Source organism: Halichoerus grypus, chromosome 13 (genome assembly GCF_964656455.1).
Source record: "Halichoerus grypus chromosome 13, mHalGry1.hap1.1, whole genome shotgun sequence".
NCBI lineage: Eukaryota > Metazoa > Chordata > Mammalia > Carnivora > Phocidae > Halichoerus > Halichoerus grypus.
Window position 1 is genome coordinate 88,476,689 of NC_135724.1, and position 21,421 is coordinate 88,498,109.

Here is a 21,421-nt window from a genome sequence, read left to right on the forward strand (position 1 = left end):
CCTTCATTTTGACCCCTCCATGACACACAGTAATGCCAACCACTTCCTCCTTCTTGAAAACCTCTTTTTCGGGCGCCTGGGTGGCTCAGTTGGTTAAGCGACTGCCTTCGGCTCAGGTCATGATCCTGGAGTCCCTGGATCGAGTCCCGCATCGGGCTCCCTGCTCGGCAGGGAGTCTGCTTCTCCCTCTGACCCTCCCGACCCTCCCCACTCTCATGTGCTCTCTCTCTCAGTCTCTCTCTCTCAAATAAATAAATAAAATCTTTAAAAAAAAAAAAGAAAACCTCTTTTTCCCCTTATTCTGTGACAATATTATCCCGACACATTTTGGCCCTCTGACAGCGCCTTTTCAGGCCAAACCATCTTCCTGCCTGGTCCTTTAATGGGCATGTCTCCAAGGGCCCCACCCTTGATCCATGGTCCTCACACTTTAATGTCTCTCTCTTTCAAGCTCCCGATCTAAATGTCCCAACTGCCTGATGGACATGTCCACCTGAATGCCTTGCCATGTCCAAAGTCTAAGGATCTGAACCAGGGTAATAATGACTGTGGAGATGAATGGATGTGAATGGATTAGAGAAATCTGAAGGAGGCAAAATTCACAGGAGATGGTAGTTGATTGGATATGGGGATGGTGGAGAGGGAGGAGGTGAGAACTGCTTCTGGGTTTGTGGTTTGGGCGACTGGACTGATGGGGGTGCTGCAAACAGAGAGGACCACAGGGCTCAGGGGAATGAAGAATTCAGTTTTGACACGGTGAGTTAGAAGTGTCATGGAACTCTCAGGTGAAGATGTACAGTGAGCCATTAGGCATTTGGATTTGCAACTTGAAGGAAGGAACTAGAGATACGGGTGCCAGGTCTGTGTAATGTGCCATCTCCGGGTACCATCTGTACATTGTGGTTGAGGAAACTGTAAGCCTACAAGAGGTAACCAATGAAAGACATGTGAGGTGAGTGTGGAGGCCAGGGGTACACCTCTATTCACAGAACAGGGAGAAGAAGATGACAGTCTAAAATGCTGAGAAGGCATTCTCGAGAGGGAGAGAGATGCACTAGAAAAACCTGTCATGGAACAAGAGGAAAAGTGGTTTTCAAGAAGGCGGATGTGATTAGCACCATCACAAGCCATGGAGAGGTCAAATAAGATAAAGGCTGAAGAGAGGTACTAGGTTTGGCAACATGAGGTCACTGGGAACTTTGCTAGAGGAGTTTGAGTACGTATTTGGGCGTGGGAGCTATACTGTGGTGGTTTGGGAAGTGGGGTAGAAGTGCACGCAGACCACTCTGTCAAGAAGCTTGAATAAGAAGAGGAAAGAGACAGCAGTGGTTGGAGGGCCACTGTGGTGGAAGGGGCTTCCCAGCTGTTTCTTCTGTTGTGCATTAGGTTCTGCAGGCCACCCACGGCGGACCTTGTCCCTGGGCTCTGGACTCCTGTCCAGCTGTTAACTTGACATGGAATAGATGCCAATGGGCATCTTGAACTTAACACAATCCAGACAGGACTCTTGATTTCTCCTCTCCAGACTTCTTTTCCCTCACTGCGTATCAACCACCCAGTTGTTTCATCAAATTCCCAGGAGTCATTCCTGATTTGTCTCTTTGATTTGTTTATATCACTCATGGATATTTATCTTATTCTTTAAAAGGACATGTGACTCTTTTTTTTTGTCTTATAACCCAGTTTTGGAGAATTTTTCTAATAATAGTAAAGGTGTTCTGACATAGGGCAGTCAAAAAGGATGATAGGTGTCTACCACAGTGGGTGTTTTCAGAAGGATCACATGAATAAATTGGACTTCCTCAAAGTTAAAAATGTTTGGTCTTCTAAAGACACTGTTTAGAGGATGAAAAGACAAGCGTAGACTGGGAGAAATATATTTGCAAATCACAATATGACAAAATATATAAAGAACACTAAAGCTCAATTTTATTAGGATTAGGCAATTGTTTCTTTAAAATGACACCAAAAGCACAAGCAACAAAAGAAAAAATAGATAAATTACACTTCATTGAAATTAAAAACTTTTGTGGGTAAAAGGACACTATCAAGAAATTGAAAAGACAGCCACAGAATGGGAGAAAATATTTGGAAATTATATGTAAAACAGGGGGCTGATATCCAGGATATATATTTTAAAAAACTTTTAAAACTCAACAATTAAAAGACCAAAAAAATTTTTTTAAATGACCGAAAGATTTGAATAGACATTTCTCCAAAGATATACAAATGTCCAAAAAGCACATGAAAAGTGCTCAATATTGTTATGAGTCAGGCATTAGGGAAATGCAAATAGAAACCACAATGAGATACATCACACCAACTAAGATGGCTATCATTAAAAAAAACAACAGTAAAATAATAGGTGTTGGTGAAGATTTTAAAAAGTTGGAATCTTCATATGTTACTGATGGGAATGCAACATGGCGCAGCTTCTGTGTTAAATGGTTTGGCAGTTCCTCAAAGTGTTAAACATAGAGTGACCATGTGACCCAGCAATTTCATTCCTAGGTATCTACTCAAGAGAAATGAAAACATATGTTGACACAAAGATATGTACAGGAATGTTGAAGGCAGCGTTATTCATAAGAGCCAAAAAGTGAAAAAGGCCAAATGTCCCCTAGCAGGGGAATGGATAACAAAATGTGGTCTATCCATACTATGCAATATTACTCAGCCATAGAAAGGAATGAGGTGGGGCGCCTGGGTGGTTCAGTCATTAAGCGTCTGAGGGTCCTGGGATCGAGCCCTGTGTCGGGCTCCCTGCTCTTTGGGAAGCCTGCTTCTCCCTCTCCCACTCCCCCTGCTTGTGTTCCCTCTTTCTCTGTGTCTCTCTCTGTCAAATAAATAAATAAAATCTTTAATAAAAAAAGAGAAAGGAATGAGGTACTGATACATGCTACAACATGGATGAAACTTGAAAACATTATGCTAAGTGAAAAAAGCCAGACACAAAAGAACAAATATTGTATGATTCCATTTAATATGAAATACTTAGAAGAAGCAAATCCATACAGACAGAAAATCTATTAGTGGTTGCTAGGGGATGGGTTGATGGGGGGATGGGGATTGACTGCCTAGTGTGTATGGGGTTTCCTTTGGGGTGAGGAAAAAGTTGAAAATCAGATAACAGTGATAGTTGCACTATGAATATAGTTGCATTGTGAATATACTAAAAATCACAAAATTGCACATTTTAAACGGGTGAATTTTGGGGTTTGTAAATTGTATCTCAATAAAGATGTTGCGTTTCCAAATTATAGGAACCAGAATCATTTTATCCCATTTATTTCTCAAACCTGTGCCCAGGAGCCCTTACTGTTTAGCCAGCAGTAGACTAGATGCTAGATGCCCTGAGAATGGAGAGATGAATGAGATTGCTTCAGTCTAAATGGGATCTCGGTGCTAAAATGGTTATATTTGCAGACAGTGATTAAAGCCCGTGACTCAGGGGTTAAAGAGATCCACACTGGAATCCACTGGTTAGAATCTTGAGATTGTTTGACCTTGGGCTCATTTCTCCTTTCTAGATCTATCTCAAGGGCATGATAATTGGCACTTTTTTCATATGGGAAGCGCTCGGCACCTACTAGGAGCTACAGCCCTTACAGCTCCCCCCTCCCCTTCCCGGCTGGCGGTGGGAAGTGTACTATTACCCCATTTTACAGCTGCGAGCACAGATGGGTCAGAAGAGAAAACCCAGGTCGTCCCCGCCCGAGTCAAGGTCTCGGATTCCCGGTGGGGAAAAGTCCGCAGACACCTGTTAGTCGTGGGTTTCGGGAGCGCCTGCGTGCCGCGCGCCCCCGCCGGGACGAGCACGCGCCCGGCCCTGGCGCGCACGCGCGTGTGTCCCGGCGGTTGCCTAGCAACCGGCTAGGCAGGGGGTCGCGCGGCCATGGAGAAGCCGGGCGCGACCCTGAGCGCCGCGGTCCGGGAGCACCTGAGACGCTTGTGTCTGCGCGAGTTCCCGTGCGGCACCGGCAGCTGGGTGCGGGCGGCGGCGGGCGGCGGGCGGGGGGCGGCCCGACGAGGGACTCGGGGATCGGGGGGACGGACGGGCCTGACCAGGGGCGGGTGGGGTGGGGCGGGGCCGAGGGGCCGCCAGCCGCAGGGTGTGGCTGATCTGGAGAAGCCGGGGGATGGGGGGTTGGACCTGGGCATTTAGGGAGCGGGCTGACCTGGGGTGCGGGCTGGGACACTGCTGGGGCCGACGGGATGGCTCCCCCGCGGCGCCCCTCCCCCACCCCGTCTGTGGGCCTGACCCAGAGAGGAGGGCAGGACCCCCAACCTGAGCACATCAGGCTGACCTGGGGTAGGGCTTCTCAATCTGGTAAAGACACCAGGCCCCTTTTGGGGTGAAGAGCCTTTGCCTGGGCCAAGAGCTTTCGGACCTTCAGGTGCCCCAGATCTCACATAGCCAGAGCCCCCAGGCCCAGGGCCGCAGGGTCCTGAGCAGGCCCTGTTCTGAGGCCTGCAGAGGCTGGTGGGTCTGGGAGAAGGGGCTTCCTCCCTCCTTTCCTGTCTCCTTGTGTCTTAAGGCCAGAAACACTTCCCTTCCAAGGCTTCTCCCTGGGGAGCAAGTGGTGGCTCAGGAGGACTAGAGCAGGTGTGTCTCCCCCCCCATCAGCTAGGTGCTCCTGCTGGGGATGAGGAGCATGACAATGACAACCTGCCGCCCCTCAGATGTGCACAGGAATATCTTGGGGGTCTGGAATGTTTCCCTCCCACTTGCTGAAAAGCTGGCGCCCCCCACACTGGTAAGGGGCTAAGGGGAGGTCAGTGTTCCCGTTTTCATAGAGGAGAACACCGAGACACCAATCAAGGAACTAAATCATGTGTTTGTTTCATCAACAAACATTGTTGCGCACCTCTGTGTGTGCCTGGCATCCATGCAGAGCTTTGAGGTTTCACGGATGTCTCTCAAGAGTCTCCTGGAGGAAGGGCTGGGAGAAAGTCAACTCTGGGACTCATCCTTTCATCATGCACTGGCATCTCAATTCTGAATTCATCTTTCCAGCCTTGCCACTTCGTCCTCAAAAACCTTTCCTTGGTTAATACATCCCCCAGAGGGCCTTTCGCACCTCCTAGCTTCTAGTACATAAATCTTTCTGAAATGTTTGGTTGCTTTCCCCTGCTTCTTCAAGGTTCTCAGCTTGAGTGAACTCTTAAAGGCCGGAATGTAGTTCTCGGTCTGTAGTTCTATCCGTGGCTAATAATCAGTCAAAATTATTGATTACTCACTGTCTAAACGTCTAAACTCTTTATCCCTGATTGTCCTATCTTACGATCTGCTCTATTTGGGGAGTCTCGAATCCTTGAGAGGGGCTGAGTGACTGAGTAGCTTAATTCTCCACCTCCACCACTGCAGAATAAGTCACGCTTTCTTCCTCGAACTTGGCGAACATGGAAGGAGCTGGTCCCCAGAGAGGAGGAGGCCGTGAACCCTGGGGAGGAGACCGTGGAGGCACTGCTGGGCCTGGTCCGCAGTCCCCACTCACCCTGGGCTCTGCTGGAGGGCTCCAGTGCAGAGGACCGTTTTCTGAGAGAACTGGCCATCCAGAATCCCCTGGTGCTCAAAGACACCTTCTTCTACTCCTACTTCAGGTCCCTACGGGTGGTGGACAAGCAGGTAAGAGCCGGGTGTTGCCGCTGGGGAGGCCATTCGCCCTACAGAACTGTTCAGTCCTTAGTGGTGGGTCCTCAGTGTTACGTGGGAGGAAGGATGGGAAGGTAGCTGTGCCCCCCGAATTGATTTCACCAGTCCCCCCACCAAGCAGGGCCAGCTGCTCATTTGTTGGTGTCTTCTTTCTTCACCCCCTTGAGAGGGGGGTCATCCAGGTGTGTCTTGTAGAGCTGACTTCCGGTGCACCCTGCAGTCGGCCCTCCTGGGTCCTAGAAGAGACGTTTAAAGTGTCTGTATTGGTTTTACTTAAACTGTGGGGACCTGGGGTTAGGGAGGGTTGGCATGGTATCACATTAGTTTCTGTTATGAAAAAGGCTTCTTCGCTGCTACCAAATAACAGAGCCCCAAACTGCAGCCTTCCTGCCTTTCCTTCTCCTTCCCCAGAGAAACTGTGAACTTACACAGTACCAGGCATGAGGAGTGAGAGCCACTCCTACCAATTTGCTGGGACCTTCCCAGTGTCCGCTCTGAAAGTTTTGTGTCCTAGGAACCCCTCAAACCTGGGCAGACTGGCACAGTCACCAGGAAGGGCCCTAATGTCTTTGAGGCCACAGACACCTGAAGATTCACAGATGGACCCCTGAACTTTGGGTCTGACCCTGCTGGGCGTCAGCTAGCGATTCCTTACAGCCTCGGGGGCCACTGTGGCCCAGGGGTAGACAGCAAAGAACATGGCATCCCTGCCCTTGGGAGCTCACAGTCCAACAGGGGACACAGGACACTGAGCTGGAAGTTGGGCAACACCTCGGGGGGGCGGGGTGAGGGCAAAGAGGTGAGAGATCCCCGCCGGGGTCGAGGCACAGGGGTCCTGGTGGGATGTGCAGGGGAGCCGCTCAGGAGGTCGGTGAGGGGGAGGACGGGGGTTGGCGTGTGCGACGTGACTCCCTCAGGAAGGGAAGTGGCTGTCGCTGTCCTCCTGTGGACCCCATTTCTGCTCCACAGCTGCCTCGCCCACGAGAGCGCCTAGCTTCCTGCCCCCTTCCCTTCCAGGTGAGCCTGGTGGATAAAGGTCTCCTGAAATTTCAGAAACTTGAAGAGTTGGTACTGAGTGCCAATCAAATCAAGGAGATCGACGCCATCAACCTGCCCCCAACCCTCAAGGTAAAGGAGGCCAGGCTCCATGTAGCATCCTTGTTCTGGCGCAGCCCAGAGACCCTGCCCCTGCCTTGTCCTGCCACCCGAAGCTTCAGCCAGTGTGGCTGTATGCCAAACTTTGGAAAGGGAGGCCAGAGTCCTCAAAAAAGTAGAATTTCTGTGTGACCCAGCAATGCCATCTCTAGGCATATGCCCCAGAGAATTGAAAGCAGGGACTGAGATTCTTGCAGCCAAAAGTGGGGCCAACCCAAATGTCCATCAACAGATGAGTGGGTAAACAAAATGTGGTCTCTCCATACCGTGGGATGTTGCTCAGTCAGAAAAGGAATGATTCATGCCACAGCATGGATAAAACTTGAAAACATGATGCTGAATGAAAGAGGCCAGACCCAAAAGGTCACATATTAGGTGATTCAGCTTGCACGAAATATCTAGGAGAGGCAAATCCACAGGGACGGAAAGCAGAGCAGAGGTTACTAGGGCAGGGGTGAGGGCGATGGGGAGTCATTGCGGTACACGACGGGTACCCACTGTGATGGGCACAGAGCGTCCGTCTGGGGTGATGAAAACTTTCAGAAATAGGAGTGATGATGTTGGCTGCATGATGATGGGACCCCACATAACGCCGCTGAATGGTACACTTACAAGTAGGAAAAATGGCAAATCATAAATATTTTGCCACAGTAAAAAAAATCATTTTAAGAAAAGCTAGCCTGGGCTTTATTATGAATTTTCTGCTGAACCAACCAAAATGGTCTCAATTTTAAATTAAATGTGGAAATTCATAGATTTTGTGGCAGAAGGGACTCAGAACTATGGCTCAGTGCCAGGCCTAGGAAGAAACCAGGCGAGGCCTCGGAGCAGAAATCCAAGAATGCTCTGTTATCCTCCAGTGAGTCCTTACTCCAGCCAGGGGCCCTTTGGCTTTCCCAGAGACAGGCTGCCGTGGGCTGGGCAGTTGCCACATTGCTATGCCTGTCCCCATCCACTCCACCATCCCCTCCCATGCCGAATTTCCACGTGTCTCCTTCAGAAAAGGAAAAGAAACTTTCCAACACCTGCTGCAGAAATATTTGTTCCCCATATTTTATTATATTTTATTTTTTAATTTATTTTGAGAGAGTGAGTGAGAGAGAGCATGAGAGGGGAGAGGGAGAGGGAGAGGGAGAAGCAGGCTCCCGCTGAGCCAGGAGCACAATGTGGGGCTCGATCCTGGGACCCCAGGATCACAACCTGAGCCAAATGCAGACACTTAACCGACTGAGCCACCCAGGCGCCCCTTTCCCCCATATTTTAAAGGGAGTCCGGGTGGGCGCAGGGCAGCCTGGTATGAGAACTTCCCTGTTCCACCCGCTGTTTCTCAGGGAGGGAGGGAGGAGGACGGATGGACTCACAGGCCCGTTCTTTCTGCTCCTCCCAGGTGCTGGAGCTCTACGGCAACAAGATCAGCAGTCTGGAGTGTCTGTGCGCTAGCCCGCCCCCTTCTCTCCAGCACTTGGGGTTGGGTCAGAACAAGCTTCTGGGCCCCTTGGAAAGTCTGTATGTCACCGCGGATCACTGGTAACTCGAGAGCCGGGGATGGAAAGAGAGAGAAGGGCTTAAGCCTTAGGTTTGGGGGGTGCCTTGAAGAACTCAGCTTTGCTCTTTTCTATAATAACTGCTGGTTGGCTGTCAGCTCCAGACCTAGGATTCATGTCTCTGACTGAATAAGCAAAACCTCCCACTGCAGGGCAAGGATTACAAGAGGTGGCGGGAGTGGGTCAGACCTTTCGCTTTGAAGCTTTTAGAGCGGGGCTGCCGACATCAGAGTGGGCAGCGGTTGGTTGTGGGGCTGTCTCATGTGGCATCCCTGGCCTCCACCCACTAGCTGCCAGGAGACCCCCACACCAGTTGTAACCACCCAAAGTCTGTAGACTCATGCCATGGCCAGAGTACCGTGTGTTCTGATTTTTTATTTGGAAAACATACTTCCTCTAAACCGAGGTAACCTGCTTCATGTCAGGTGTGAGTTTCATAAAAAACCTCTTTCACTGCCTTGAAATTCACGGAGGAGGCTACCCTGCTCGCGGATCGGTTTTGCTGATGTCTTCCCAGTCTTCTTGAAGGCTGACGTTGGACAAGGTCCATGGGCTGACCTCGTGAGATGTGTTTCTCGGGTGTTTCCCATTGACTGGCTGCCCGGGGCCGGGAAAGCAGGGCAGGAGGGGAGGGGAGGTGCCCAAGTTCAGTCCGCTGGAGACCGGAGGGTATGATGTGCTGATGACATGCCCCTTGCGTTCTTCCTGCTGCTGTGTCAGAGCTGGTACCAGTTTGCTCTGTGCAGTGGGGAGAGCACCCGTGCCCCCCTTCCTGGCCCTTTCCTCCAGACTGGGATGGAGGGCGCCTCCTTTGTCCTCACTGGCATGTTCTTCTTCACTCATGTGCCCCCAAGACATGAATCACAGGGCTTCCTACGACCATGAGCCAGTGGGGCCTTTGGAAGGCGTCCTCCAGCTTCTGGACCCCTCAAGTTTCACACACCCTCTTCCCACGTCCCCATATTTACCGGCCCCTCTTACCCCACCCATTGCTCCTCCCCACTGGCTTCCTTCTGTCTTCCTTGCCACTGTCAGTCTTTGTTGAGAACCTTCTAGATGAACAATGCTGTATCAGGATCTCTGGGCGGTACCAAGAGTTTAACTGAGAAGAAGAGATCTGTGTAAATGGAAGTCATTGCAGGCAGGAAGTGACCAGGGCCCTCTCTCTGTCACACTGAGGATGGCAGTGTCATGGGGGGGGAGGGGATAGTAGAACCAAGAGGTGCTTCTCAACAGGGGGGCAAACTTGAGTCAAGGGCAGCTAACTTGGGAGTCGGGACTGGGGCTCCTATCCCACCCTCAGCATGGGCCTGCTGTCTGTCCTGGACGTGGGGTGCTGGGGGGTGTTGAGCAGGGCGGGCCCGGCACGTGACCACAGCTGCCTGTCCCCATCCCCACGCTCACCCTGCCTCTGACTCCTGGATGGCCCTGCTCCCCTTCGAGGCCCAACCTCATCTCTCTGGACCTGAGCTTCAATGACCTGACGGACCTGCAGGGCATGATTGCCAGCCTCAGCACCCTCCCACACCTGCGGCTGCTCGGGCTGCAGGGGAACCCCCTGGCCCTGGTGCCCTACTACCGGGGCTTCACCATCGACAGCCTGTCCGGGCTCTGCGTGCTGGACGACATCACCGTGTCTCCCAGTGAGAAGCATCAGTTCCGGGGGCTCAGCCACAGTGGGGGTGAGGGAGCGGATGGGCAAGGGGGGAGGGGCTGGCGTCTGCTCACCGGCCCACCATGGAACTGGGTGGCCTGTCCCGGCAGCTCCCCAGTTAGTCAGGGGTAGCTCACCTTCTTGGGCACAGTTCTCTCCCAGATTTTTTTGATCCCTGTAATTGGGATTTGGGGACAGAAGTGGTAAGGAGGCTGAGACCATCCTAGGCCAACAGGAAACATTCTTTGAATCAATTTCTTTACTTTTGTGATGGCTTGAGATCACCCCCTGGTGGCCCATGCCGCAAGCCGCATCAGAGCCTTCCCAAGGTGAGGGTGACGGAGCATGGGTCATCAGAGCTTCCCGTGTGCAGGCTGCGCTAAGGGAACACCCATTCTTCATCTGTAACCATCCTGCAAAGGCAGCTACTATCGTTCACATTACACAAATCCGGAAAACAAGGCTTAAGGGCGGTATCTTACCGAAAAGGGACTTACTCCAAATCACTGTTTGAACTTCGCAGAACTGGGATTTGAACCCAAGTCTGCCAACCTCGAGGCTCAGCCCCGCCGGCAGGGAACCGGCTGGGCCTGCCCCCCCCTGCTGTCCCCCTCACTCTGCCCCCTCCCCCTGCAGACCTCTTGGCCCGTGAGGCCCAGCTCGTGGTGACTATTGGAAACGTCAAGGGCGTTCTGGACACCTCTATCCTGGACCCGGAGCCGGGGCCTCAAGGCCCTTTTATCACTTACAGCTACTACGTGACCTACGATTTTGTGGAAGACGAAGAAGGAGAAGGAAGTGATTACGGCGGCGTGCTGGCTGAGGTGCGTGCCCCGCGGGCTGCTCCGGGAACTGGGGCGCATGCGCTGCACTTGGCTCCCCAGGGTCTCCTGCGCAGGCAGAACCGCTTCTTGGGGCCCAGAAAACCCCTTTCCTCGGAGCTTTCTGGTTCACACCCTACTCTGAGAAGGGAAGCGGCTCTATTCAGCCCCTTTCTTGCAGCTCCAGTTACTCACCTGTGTTCACCTCCTTCCTTTGCCCTTGAAATCCGAGCAAACGGCCTCACAAGGGAGCAACATTTACAGCCAGGCTGGTTGCTCCCCACCCCATGCTTCTCCCCTCCTCTCCCGTCGCCCTTCTCACGGAGAGCAGACCCGAGGGTATCATCCGACCAGGAGAGATGGGGGACAGCCTAACTCCTGCAGAAATTGTCACCGTTCTTACTCCTATCATAGGCCTCTCAGAAGGGCCAAGATGGGCATTTTTTTTAAACGTCCTGCCCAAGCCCGTGCGTTGGTTGGTGCTTCAAGTTCACGGCGGCGCGGGCACCTGTTCACGCACATGCGCACTGCGCGCGGGGAGAACGCTGCGCACAGCGCCGGGCGCGGGCGTCTGGCTCTCTCCGCAGATCGTCAGGCCGTCGCCCAGCCTGGAAGAGCTGGGCGAGGACATTCCCGAAGAGGTCTTCGAGGAGGCTGAAGACTCGCTAGAGTCCGGGCTGTCCACCGAGTCGGGAGAGCTGGAGAGTTCGGTGGCCTCGGGCGGGTCGGGGCCCTTGCCCACGGTGACCGACTCCGCCGAGGAGCTGGCCAAGTTGCGGCCGCGAATAGACCCCCGGCTCTGCCCCTCCCCAGGGTAAGGACGGAGGCCGCGGGGAGCAGGGCCTGGGAGCCGGGGGGCCCGCCAGCTCGGCCCGCCAGCGGCCCCTGGGGACCCTCTGGGCCGGTGGCCGCGCAGGTGCGGCTGGGTTCGGGGGTCGAGGCCCCGGGAGCCCCCCCCACCAACCAGAGCGCAGCTGCGCCTTTTGCCCTGGACGCTCGGCTGCTCTGAATGCTGGGCTTTCGTAGTGGACGCAGAGGTGAGAGAGGGACAGCCCTCTCCCTCCGCCCTCGGAGTTGAAAAGCTCCTCGGGTTAACTTTTTAATTCTTCTGGAATTTATTCTGGCGTCTGACACGTGGTGTGGATCTCGCAGCCTGAGTAGCGGTGCTTTCTCACCCTCCGAAGGCCCCCTCACGGACCTCGTGCGTATCACATGTTGTCTTATTTGATAAAGAATCTTTTTCGATGATGAAGAATTGCACAAGAATTCAGAGTCACTTCTCATTGAGTCTTGAAGCTCCGTTAACTGGTTCGGTAACTCACTTCAAAACATGGAGCCTGGTTTGCCAACTTCTGCTATCAGCTGGTGGCCCCACCTGATTCTTCTGCGGGCCAGAGCCCCGAAAACAGGATTGGCCACTGAGTTCTAATGAACTGAGCTTTCGCCCCACGCAGATTTTGCTGCCGATGCCCTCACGGAACTGGGAAAGCGAGTTTCTCTTGAAGCTAAAAGAGTTTTTTTTTTTTTAATTATTTCACCTCCACTGAGGGTAAACGATTCAGGCTTGTGGAGACTCTGAGGGGGCTGCTGTGGGCCCCTGTGCTGAGTTCCCGTGGGTGACAGAATGAGGGAGGCGGCTACCCCAGCTGTCAGAAGAGGGGGAGCCCCCAGCCAGCCCCGGGCCAGGCTCCCTGGTCAACCCCAGCCTTGTGGTCCTGGTCGCTGTGGTTGTTGTTGTTGAATTTTTGGAAATAGTAACCACACAATAGAACCACAAATGATTCTGCCTTAAAAAATATGTCAATTAGAAAATAAAAGTTTCTCCTCCTGCATCCATCAAACTCATCCCATAGAGTGAATTACCCTTTTATTTATTTATCTACTTTAGGTAGGCTCTATGCCCAATGTGGGGCTTGAACTAAGGACCCCCAGGATCTAGAGCTGCATCCTCTCCCGACTGAGCCAGCCAGGCGCCCCAGAATGAATTACTCTGAATAGTTTTGTGCATCTAGTTCCCTGTTTCTTCTTACACGGTCATATATACGAACATACATACTCCTATAATTTTTTTTCTCAAAAAATGAACTCATATTCTGTGTCTCAGTTCGAAATGTGCTGATTCTGCATGTGGCACTGGACACACAGACCTGTTCTATTCTTTTATTAAAAAATAAATGATTCAAATGTAACCCACATATCCGGAGTAAGTATCCACCTTACAGCCAAATGATGAGGGCCCCCAGGCAACCACTGCCCTTGACAAGAAACAGCAGAACCTCCGAAGACTCCTTAGGCCCCTCCCTCCTTCCTAAGGGTCACTGTCAACTCAGCTAACACCATGAACTCGGGTGCCTCTCTTCGACCTTTCTGTAAATGGCATCGGGCAGTAATCACGCTGTGCGCACGTCTCCTCACAGGCCTCGCCCTGGTCCCCGGCCACGGCCTCGCGGGTGACGGCCCCCCTGTCTCCCTCTGCCCTCCCCAAGGACAGTTCTCTTCAGCACCGTCCGCAAGCCCTGGGCTGATGTCATCCCCTGCAACTACGAGATGCACCACACGCTCAGGGACCTGGTGCCCCTCAAGGCCTTCCTGCTGGCGGGGACCACCGTGACCATCGTGGAGGAGAAGGTGGGTGACCGGGGCTCCCGTGTTCCGGGCTCCTGTCAGGGCATCACCGGGGGCCCTGCTGCCTCATTGGCGACCTCAGCGCCTTTCCAGCAAGATCCCAGCCAGCCCCCAGCCGCCTGCTGTCACTCGCGGCCACCTCGCCGTCCCCTAGATTCTCTCCTGGCCTCTGGTGCCTCCGCCCGTCGAGACTGTGTTGCCTGCCAAGAAAGGAAAAGGGGAGAAGGACAAGAAGGAGAAGAAGAACAAAGACAAGAAGGGAAAGGACGGGAAGGACAAGGCCGGGAAAGGGGAGAAAGAGACGGCGCCGAAGGTACCGGCTGGGCTGCCAGGTGCCGGGGGCGGTCGTGGTGGCCGGGGGCGCTCTGGGCCCCATCCCTGCCGGGGACACATCCACTCTCCCCGCCTCTCCCCACAGGAGCAGAAGGCGTCCAAGAAGAAGGAGCTCCCTAAGGAGCTCCGCCAGGACCCGCCCATCCTGCGGGTGCTGGGCAGCGGCTTCGTGGCCCTGGAGCCCCTGCTCGTGGGGGAGCCACTGGTGTCCGAAGTGTGCAACTTCGGGGTGATCCGCACCCTGGAAACTGACAGGCTGACCTTTCTCAGGGTACGGGGGCCCCGCCACACCCGTCCCCACCGAAACAGTGCTGGGCAGGGAAGGGCTGTGCGGGGCCCTGAGAGGCACGGGGTGGGGGGGGGCGGGGGGGCAGGGGCGGGGAGGGCCTCTCCTTCGGCCGTGCGGTGGCGCCCAGCTCCCAGCTTTACGGGCCCAACGCCGTGGGCGGTCTTCTCAGGTGTGAGGAGTCCAGCCAGTGGGCAGGTCAGGCCCGCTCCTCCCTGGGAGACCTGCCCCCCCTTCCTGGGCCACCGGCGGGATCTGCAGCCACCCCTTCCCCAGTATCCCCCAACTCCAGTAAGCCTCTCCTGTCCTGGTTCTTTCTCTCAGGATGCAAAGAAGAACAAGAACAAGAAAGCTAAAAGGGGTAAGATCTAATGATGGTAACCGGGAGCGGGGGATGTTTCCTGAGGACCTTAGTCTGTTCCCACTGCGATAACAAGCCACAGCCTGGGGGGCTTATAAACAACAGACATTTATTTCTTGCAGCTCCGGAGGATGGGAAGTCCAAGACCAAGGTGGCAGCGTCGTTAGGTAAGGGCCCTCTTCCTGGCTCATAGCCAGCCCCTTCTTGCTGTGTCCTCACGTGGTGGAAGGGGCACGGGGACTCTCTGGAGCTTCTTTTGTAAGGATACTAATCCCATTCATGAGGCTCTACCCTCACAACCTCCTCACCTCCCAAGGCCCCATCTCCTAATACCATCACTTCTGGGGATTAGGATTTCAACGTGTAAATTTTGCAGGGACACAAACATTCAGACCGTAGCAGGACCTGGGGAAGGATCAGCCTGATTTGGGACCAAGGAAATGGAAGGACGGAGAATCCTATCTTCTGGGCAGCAGAAAGGCCGTGCCCACCCTAAGGACCCAACCCTCCCTCTTTCCTGAATCCCCGAGACAAGAGCAGCTGCTGCAGGTCATGCTAAGGGCAGGAGAGGCAGCCTGGGGTAGGAGGCAGGTGAGGTGGGAGAGGGGGCTGCGTTGGGCCTGGCCCAGGGTCCTTCTGGCCCAGCAGTCTGGTGCCTGTTTCAGGTCATTGGTCCTATTTGCCCAACGAGGAGTCTGGGCTTGTTCTGTGAACAGGGGGCAGTCACTGAAGTGTCTACAATAGGTAAGCTTTAGATCTGAGCTGTAGAAAGAACCGGCTGGCTTGGAAGGAGCGATAGGAGACAGGGGGCCAGCTGGGAGGCTGCTGCGAAGTGTAAGGCCAGGTCAGAGCAACACTGTTCCCGACAGCCGGAAAGTGCAAACGGCCCAAGGCCCATCAGTGGATGAATGCCCAGATGTGGCATTTCCCCACAACGGGGATTCCTCAGCAGCTGAAAAGGAACAAAGCCCGGCACGTGTATAGCCCGAGGAACCTTGAAAACATGATGGCGAGGAAAGAAGCCAGTCACAGAAGGCCACATAGGGTTTGATTCCGTTTATGTGAAATGTCCCAGGACAGATGAATCCATAGGGACAGAAAGTAGATCAGTGGGGGCTGGGGGAGGGGGTTGACTGCTAATGGGTACAGGGTTTCCATGTGGGGGGACGAAATGTTCTGGAATTACATCATGGGAATGGTTGAACAACGTTGTGAATATACTAAAACCCACAGAAGTGTACATTTAAAAATAGTTAAAATGTTGAATATTATGAGAATTTTATCTCGATGAAAGGAAATTCACCTAAACAAAGCAAAACAATGTATAGGCAAGAAATGCTAAGGGCCTGACGTGGAAATGGACGGCAGAGGTGGTGTGGAGGGGACAGGTCCGACAGTGACTGGGGGGCAGGGGGGGCAGGAGAGGCTTCTGCCCGGGGCCTGCAAAGCTGTACCCGGGGCTCGGCTTGGTTTTGCACCTGTGAAGTTGAAGTGTATGGAGCGTCCAAGAGCCTTTCCCTCTCCTGCCCCTTGTCTCCCGATGCCTTCTCCATCTCCTCTGCCACCACCCCAGACAACCACCATTGCCACCTTGCTGCACCTCCTTCCTCCCACACGGCCACTCTGTCGGCTCCCCCGCGGCCGCCAGGGCGATCGTGTTTGCAAGTCTGGCTGAGTCACTCCCCTGTTGGAGTTTCTTCCATGACTTCCTGCTGGCTGCATCACAAAATCCAGATTTCCATGTTCTATAAGCCCCTGAGAGTTCTGCTTGGCATACTTTATCTGTCACTGTTTACTCAGCTACTCCATCTGCCAGATCTCAGCTTCAGTTGCCTTCTTCAGGGAAGCTCATCCTCTGGATTAGGGTGGGCTCCCTTTTTTTCTTCATAGCATTCGATGGGTTTTGTTTTCTTGTTTTTTGGGGTTTTTTTTAAGGGATTTTATTTATTTGTCAGAGAGAGCACAAGAAGGGGGAGCAGCAAGTAGAGGGAGAAGCAGGCTCCCCATGGAGGAAGGAGCCCGATGAGGGACTTGATCTCAGGACCCTGGTATCATGAGCTGAGCTGAAGGCAGATGCCTAACCAACTGAGCCACCCAGGTGTCCTGAATCCAGTGTTTTCTATAGTACTCAGCACCGTGCAAACTATAGAGATATGAATCCATGTAATTGTTTTATTTTTATTTTGCCCACTACACTGAAACTATAAGTGTGTGTGTGTGGGGGCTGCCCCTGCATTCTTTAAAGTCATACAATCCCTAGTCCCCAGCATAGTAGGCTCCTAGTAGGCCATCAACATTGATTGAATGAATGAAATCAGCTTATAGGTGGTATTTAAAACCATGAAAATATGTGTGCTTATGTTGACAGAGAAAAGGATTGAGCCCAGCACCCTGGGGTACCCTACAAATTTTGAGCAGGAAGGGACAAGACCTGGAAGGATCACATTTAACCATGTTCTAAAGCAAAATTCAAAGATATTGTAAGGAATACAAAAATAGCACGCCAGGTGGGGCACCTGGGTAGCTCAGTCTGTTAAGCATCAGACTCTTGATTTCAGCTCAGGTCATGATTTCGGGGTCATGAGATCAAGCCCCACGTTGGGCTCTGTGCTTAGCGTGAAGTCTGCTTGAGAGTCTCCTCTCCCTTTACCTCTGCCCCTCCCCCCACTCACACGCACTCTCTCTCTCCAAAATAAATAAAATCCTTAAAAAAAAAATAGCACCCAAGGTAAAATTCACATATGCCATCCAATTAAAAAAAAATCAAACATGCAAAAAAAAGGAGAAAATTCAATATATAATGAGAATTTATAAATCATAACTGACTCAGAAATGACATACATGTTAGAATTAGTAGACAAGGACATTAAAGCAGTTATTATAATTATATTCCATATATCTAAGAAGCTAAAGGAAAGATGGTGGTATGTAGCAATATGGACTATAAGCCAAACTTTTAGGGATGAAAACTACCATGTCACATTAAAAATACATTTACTGGGATTAATGGCATATTAGACAATTTAGAAAAAAAGTTTAGTAAACTGGAAGCAGTAGAGACTATCCACAATTAAACTCAGAAAAATGGCTGGAAAAAATGAACAGAGCATCAGTGAATTTTGAGACAAATTCAAAGGAACTGATGTCCATATAGTTGGAGTCCCCAAAGGAGAGTGGGGTAGGCAGAGAGAATATCTGAAGAAGTAATTGCTGAAACATTTCCAAGTTAGATGGAAATTATAAATAAACCAATCCAAAAAGTTCAGTGAACTCAAAACACAAGAAGCATGAAGAAAACTAAACCAAGGGCGCCTGGGTGGCTCAGTTGGTTAAGCGACTGCCTTCGGCTCAGGTCATGATCCTGGAGTCCCTGGATCGAGTCCCGCATCAGGCTTCCTGCTGGGCGGGAAGCCTGCTTCTCCCTCTCCCACTCCCCGTTTGTGTTCCCCCTCTCGCTGTGTCTTTCTCTGTCAAATAAATAAATAAAATCTTTAAAAAAAAAAAAAAGAAAACTAAACCAAGCTAGATAGTATTAAAACAGCTTAAAATCAGTGATAAAGACAGAGGAACAAAGTTAAAGATGACAGCAGTCTTATCAGGAAAATACCAAATAGAAGACAGTGAAAGACTTCTTAAACACTCAAAGAAAAATAACTATCAACTTAAAATTCTTTACCTAACAAAAATATCTTCCAAAAACAAAAGTGAACTGAACACTTTTCTAGACATACACATGCTGAAAGAATGTATCACCAGCATACTTGTATTACAAGAAATGTTCAAAGAAGTCCTTTAAGCAGAAGAAAATACTAGATGGATCTGGATCTGCACAAAGAAATCAAGAACACTAGAAATGGTAACTGTGGTTAAATATAAAGACTCCTTTCTTAGTATTTAAGTATGTTTAAATGATTGTTAATTGTTTAATGAAAAAATATATTGCAGTGCTTATAACACCAGTAGAATGTATAACAACAGCAAAAAGGCTAGGGTTGGGAGTAAGGAAAGAAATGGAAGTGTATCACTGTAAGGTTCCTATTTCTATGTGAAGTGGTATAATATCACTTGAAGCCAGACTGCGATAAGTTAAAGATATTTATTATAAACTCTAAAGTAACCATTAAAATGATACAACAAAAAGTTCTAGCTAATAAGCCAACAAATGAGAGAAAAGAGGGATCATAAAGATATTCAGTTAATCTAAAAGGAGATGGAAACAAAAAAGAAACAGAACATGTGAGATAAATAGAAAACAAATAACAAGATGGTAGACTTAAACCCAATCATATCAATAATCACATTAAATGTAAATGGTCTAAACACCCAATTAAAAGGCAGAGATGTTCTGATTGGATAAAAAAGTAAGACCCAACCACATGCTGCTTACCAGAAATCCACTTTAGATATAAAGATACAAAAATATTAAAAAATGGAGAAATATATTCATGCTTACACTAATAAAAAAGGAGCAACTATTAATATCAGACAAAATAGACTTCAGAGAAAGAATATTACCAGGAATAAAGAGGGTCATTTCATAATAATAAAGGAGTCAAGAGGATTGAACAAACCTAAGCATGTATGCATCTAATAATCGAGCTTCAAAATACATGGGGAAAAAAAAAACCTGATAGAACTACAAGGAGAAATAGGCAAATCCAAAATTATATTCAGAGATTTCAATATACCTCCCTAAGTAATTGATAGGACACATAGACAGAAAATCAATAAGGATGTAGGAGACTTGAATCACACTGCCAATCAATTTGAGGTAACTGACATCTATAGAGTACCTCACCCAATAACATGAAAATACACATTCTTTAAGTGCACACAGAACCAAGATATTCCATAATCTGGGCCATAAATAAAGTCTCAATAAGTTTAAAACAATTCAAGACATACAAAGTACCCTATCCTCTGTGACCATAGTGGAATTAAATTAGAAATCAGTAACAAAGATATTTGTAAAATCTCCCAATTTTTAGAAACTAAATAACGCACATCTAAATAACCCATGGACCAAGAAGAAATCAAAAGGGAAATTTAGAAAGTATTTTGAACTGAATGAAAATAAAAATATAAAATGTCAAAAATAGTAAAACTTAAGTAAGCCAGTATTCATAGAGAAATTTATAGCACTAAATGCCTATATTAGAAAAGTTTCTGGGTTGCCTGGGTGCCTCAGTTAGTTAAGCATTTGCCTTCAGCTCAGGTCAGATCTGGGGTCCTGGGATGGAGCCCCATATTGGGCTCCCTGCTCAGTAGGGAGTCTGCTTCTCCCTCTCCCTTTCCCCCTGCCCCTCCACCCCACTCAAGCTCTCTCTTGCTCTCTCGCAAATAAATAAAATTTTAAAGAAAAGGAAAGCTTCTAAAACTAAATTTAACAGGGCTGTAGGATACAGGGTCAGTATTCAAGAAATTAAATGTATTTCCATATACTAGCAATGAACAATCAGATAGTGAATTTTTACAATGGCATTGAAAAATATGAAATAGGGATAAACCTGACTAAGGATGTGGAAGTCTTGTATTCTGAAAACTACAAAACGTTGCCAAGAGAAATCAAAGACTTAAATAAATGGTGGGATAAATATGTATATGGATAGGGAATTCAGTATTGTTAAGATGTTGGTTTTCCTCAAATTGATCTATAATTCAACCTAATCTCAATCATAGTTCTAGGGGGACTTTTTTTTCTCGTAGAAATCAGTAAGTTGATTCCAAACTTAATATGGAAATTCAAAGGACCTAGAACAGCCAAAAGAGCTTTGAAAAAGAACAAAGGACATACACTGCTGGACTTCAGGACCCATTCAAATATGGACATCTGATTTATGATCAAGCCACAGGGTTAAGATGGTCTCAAATTTTTTTTACACTTTTGCAAATCTTTTTACTGTCTGGCTTAATTGACAGTTGCATTGGAATAGCTGCCTCTGTTGTTAATCTCTTGTGTTGCAGTGTTTGAAGTGTATGAAGAAAATCCAATCTCATATGGACATGTAACTGTAAAAGGGAATATGTTAAAATAGGTTTTCAAATAACTGGATATTTTTCTTTGATATTATGTCAAATTTGACAACTAGTAGTTTTTTTAAAGGCTGTTACAGAGTGAAAACAATCTATATGAATGCATTTTTTCGTAGTCAGTTATGTTAAAATCCATTGGTCTACATTGCCTTTTTTTTCATTGCATTTTGAAAGGCTGTCTTACTCATGCCCAATTTGTAACATCAGGCATTGGTTATTTGTAAAATACTGGTTCACTGAGTTATGCAGATCTTCCAACTGTTGACACATTTCATTATACATTCCACAAATCACATTCTTTATCAGCACCCATATCATTAGAAGAGTCTCTGAGTATCGGGAAACTGTTAGGTTCATGGTGGCAGATACAGTGTTCCAAAATTCTAATTTCTACTTGAAAGCTCAAATGTTATAAATTTATCAAAATGCTTTCCGTCGTTTTCCCTGAAATGCCAGACTTCATTCGCTTTTTAGAAAATAACCTGCCAAATATTCACGTCTGAATAACCGCGGTTTGTCAGTGTTCTTGCAAGTGAAGGCGGTGCTCCCAGACAAGCCGCGGGTTCAGCTTGCGGCTCACACAGCCGCGCCTTGTTCAGTGATGTGATGAGATGCGATTTAGCTGTGTTCCTCCCTACGCTTAAGACCCGAGGGTGGAATCTCGGATTCCCAACCCGCGCTCCGCCTGGAGCCCGTCCAGGGCGGCCGAGAAGCAGCCCGCACGTCTCTCGGGACTCACATACGCGTGTTTTTATTTCTCAGAAAAAAAATCTGCGGCTCCGAAGTACGACAGCGACTACCAGCCCCAGCCGCTGACGGTGGAGGTGCAGATCCAGCTGACCCAGTACCGCTCGGCCGAGGAGGCGCTCCGGGAGCTCGCCCTGTAGGGCGCCGGATTAAAGGCTCTTCTGACCACCGCGGCTCCGCGTCCGTGCGGCCGCCGCGTCGGGGAG

At 49.8% G+C, this 21,421-nt stretch overlaps 1 protein-coding gene across 1 annotated transcript; it reads left to right on the top strand.

Moving 5' to 3' along the window:
* The first annotated feature begins 3,850 nt into the window (after nt 1–3,850).
* On the top strand, nt 3,851–21,383 carry LRRC43 (leucine rich repeat containing 43). The gene is made up of 13 exons (XM_036085035.2): nt 3,851–3,988; nt 5,369–5,629; nt 6,674–6,784; nt 8,199–8,338; nt 9,799–10,037; nt 10,646–10,833; nt 11,418–11,644; nt 13,317–13,458; nt 13,610–13,768; nt 13,874–14,059; nt 14,399–14,435; nt 14,558–14,602; nt 21,231–21,383. Exons 1-13 carry the CDS (start codon nt 3,896–3,898, stop codon nt 21,353–21,355), a joined length of 1,953 nt encoding a protein of 650 aa, XP_035940928.2. The 5' UTR covers nt 3,851–3,895; the 3' UTR covers nt 21,356–21,383.
* Nucleotides 21,384–21,421: the final 38 nt, after the last annotated feature.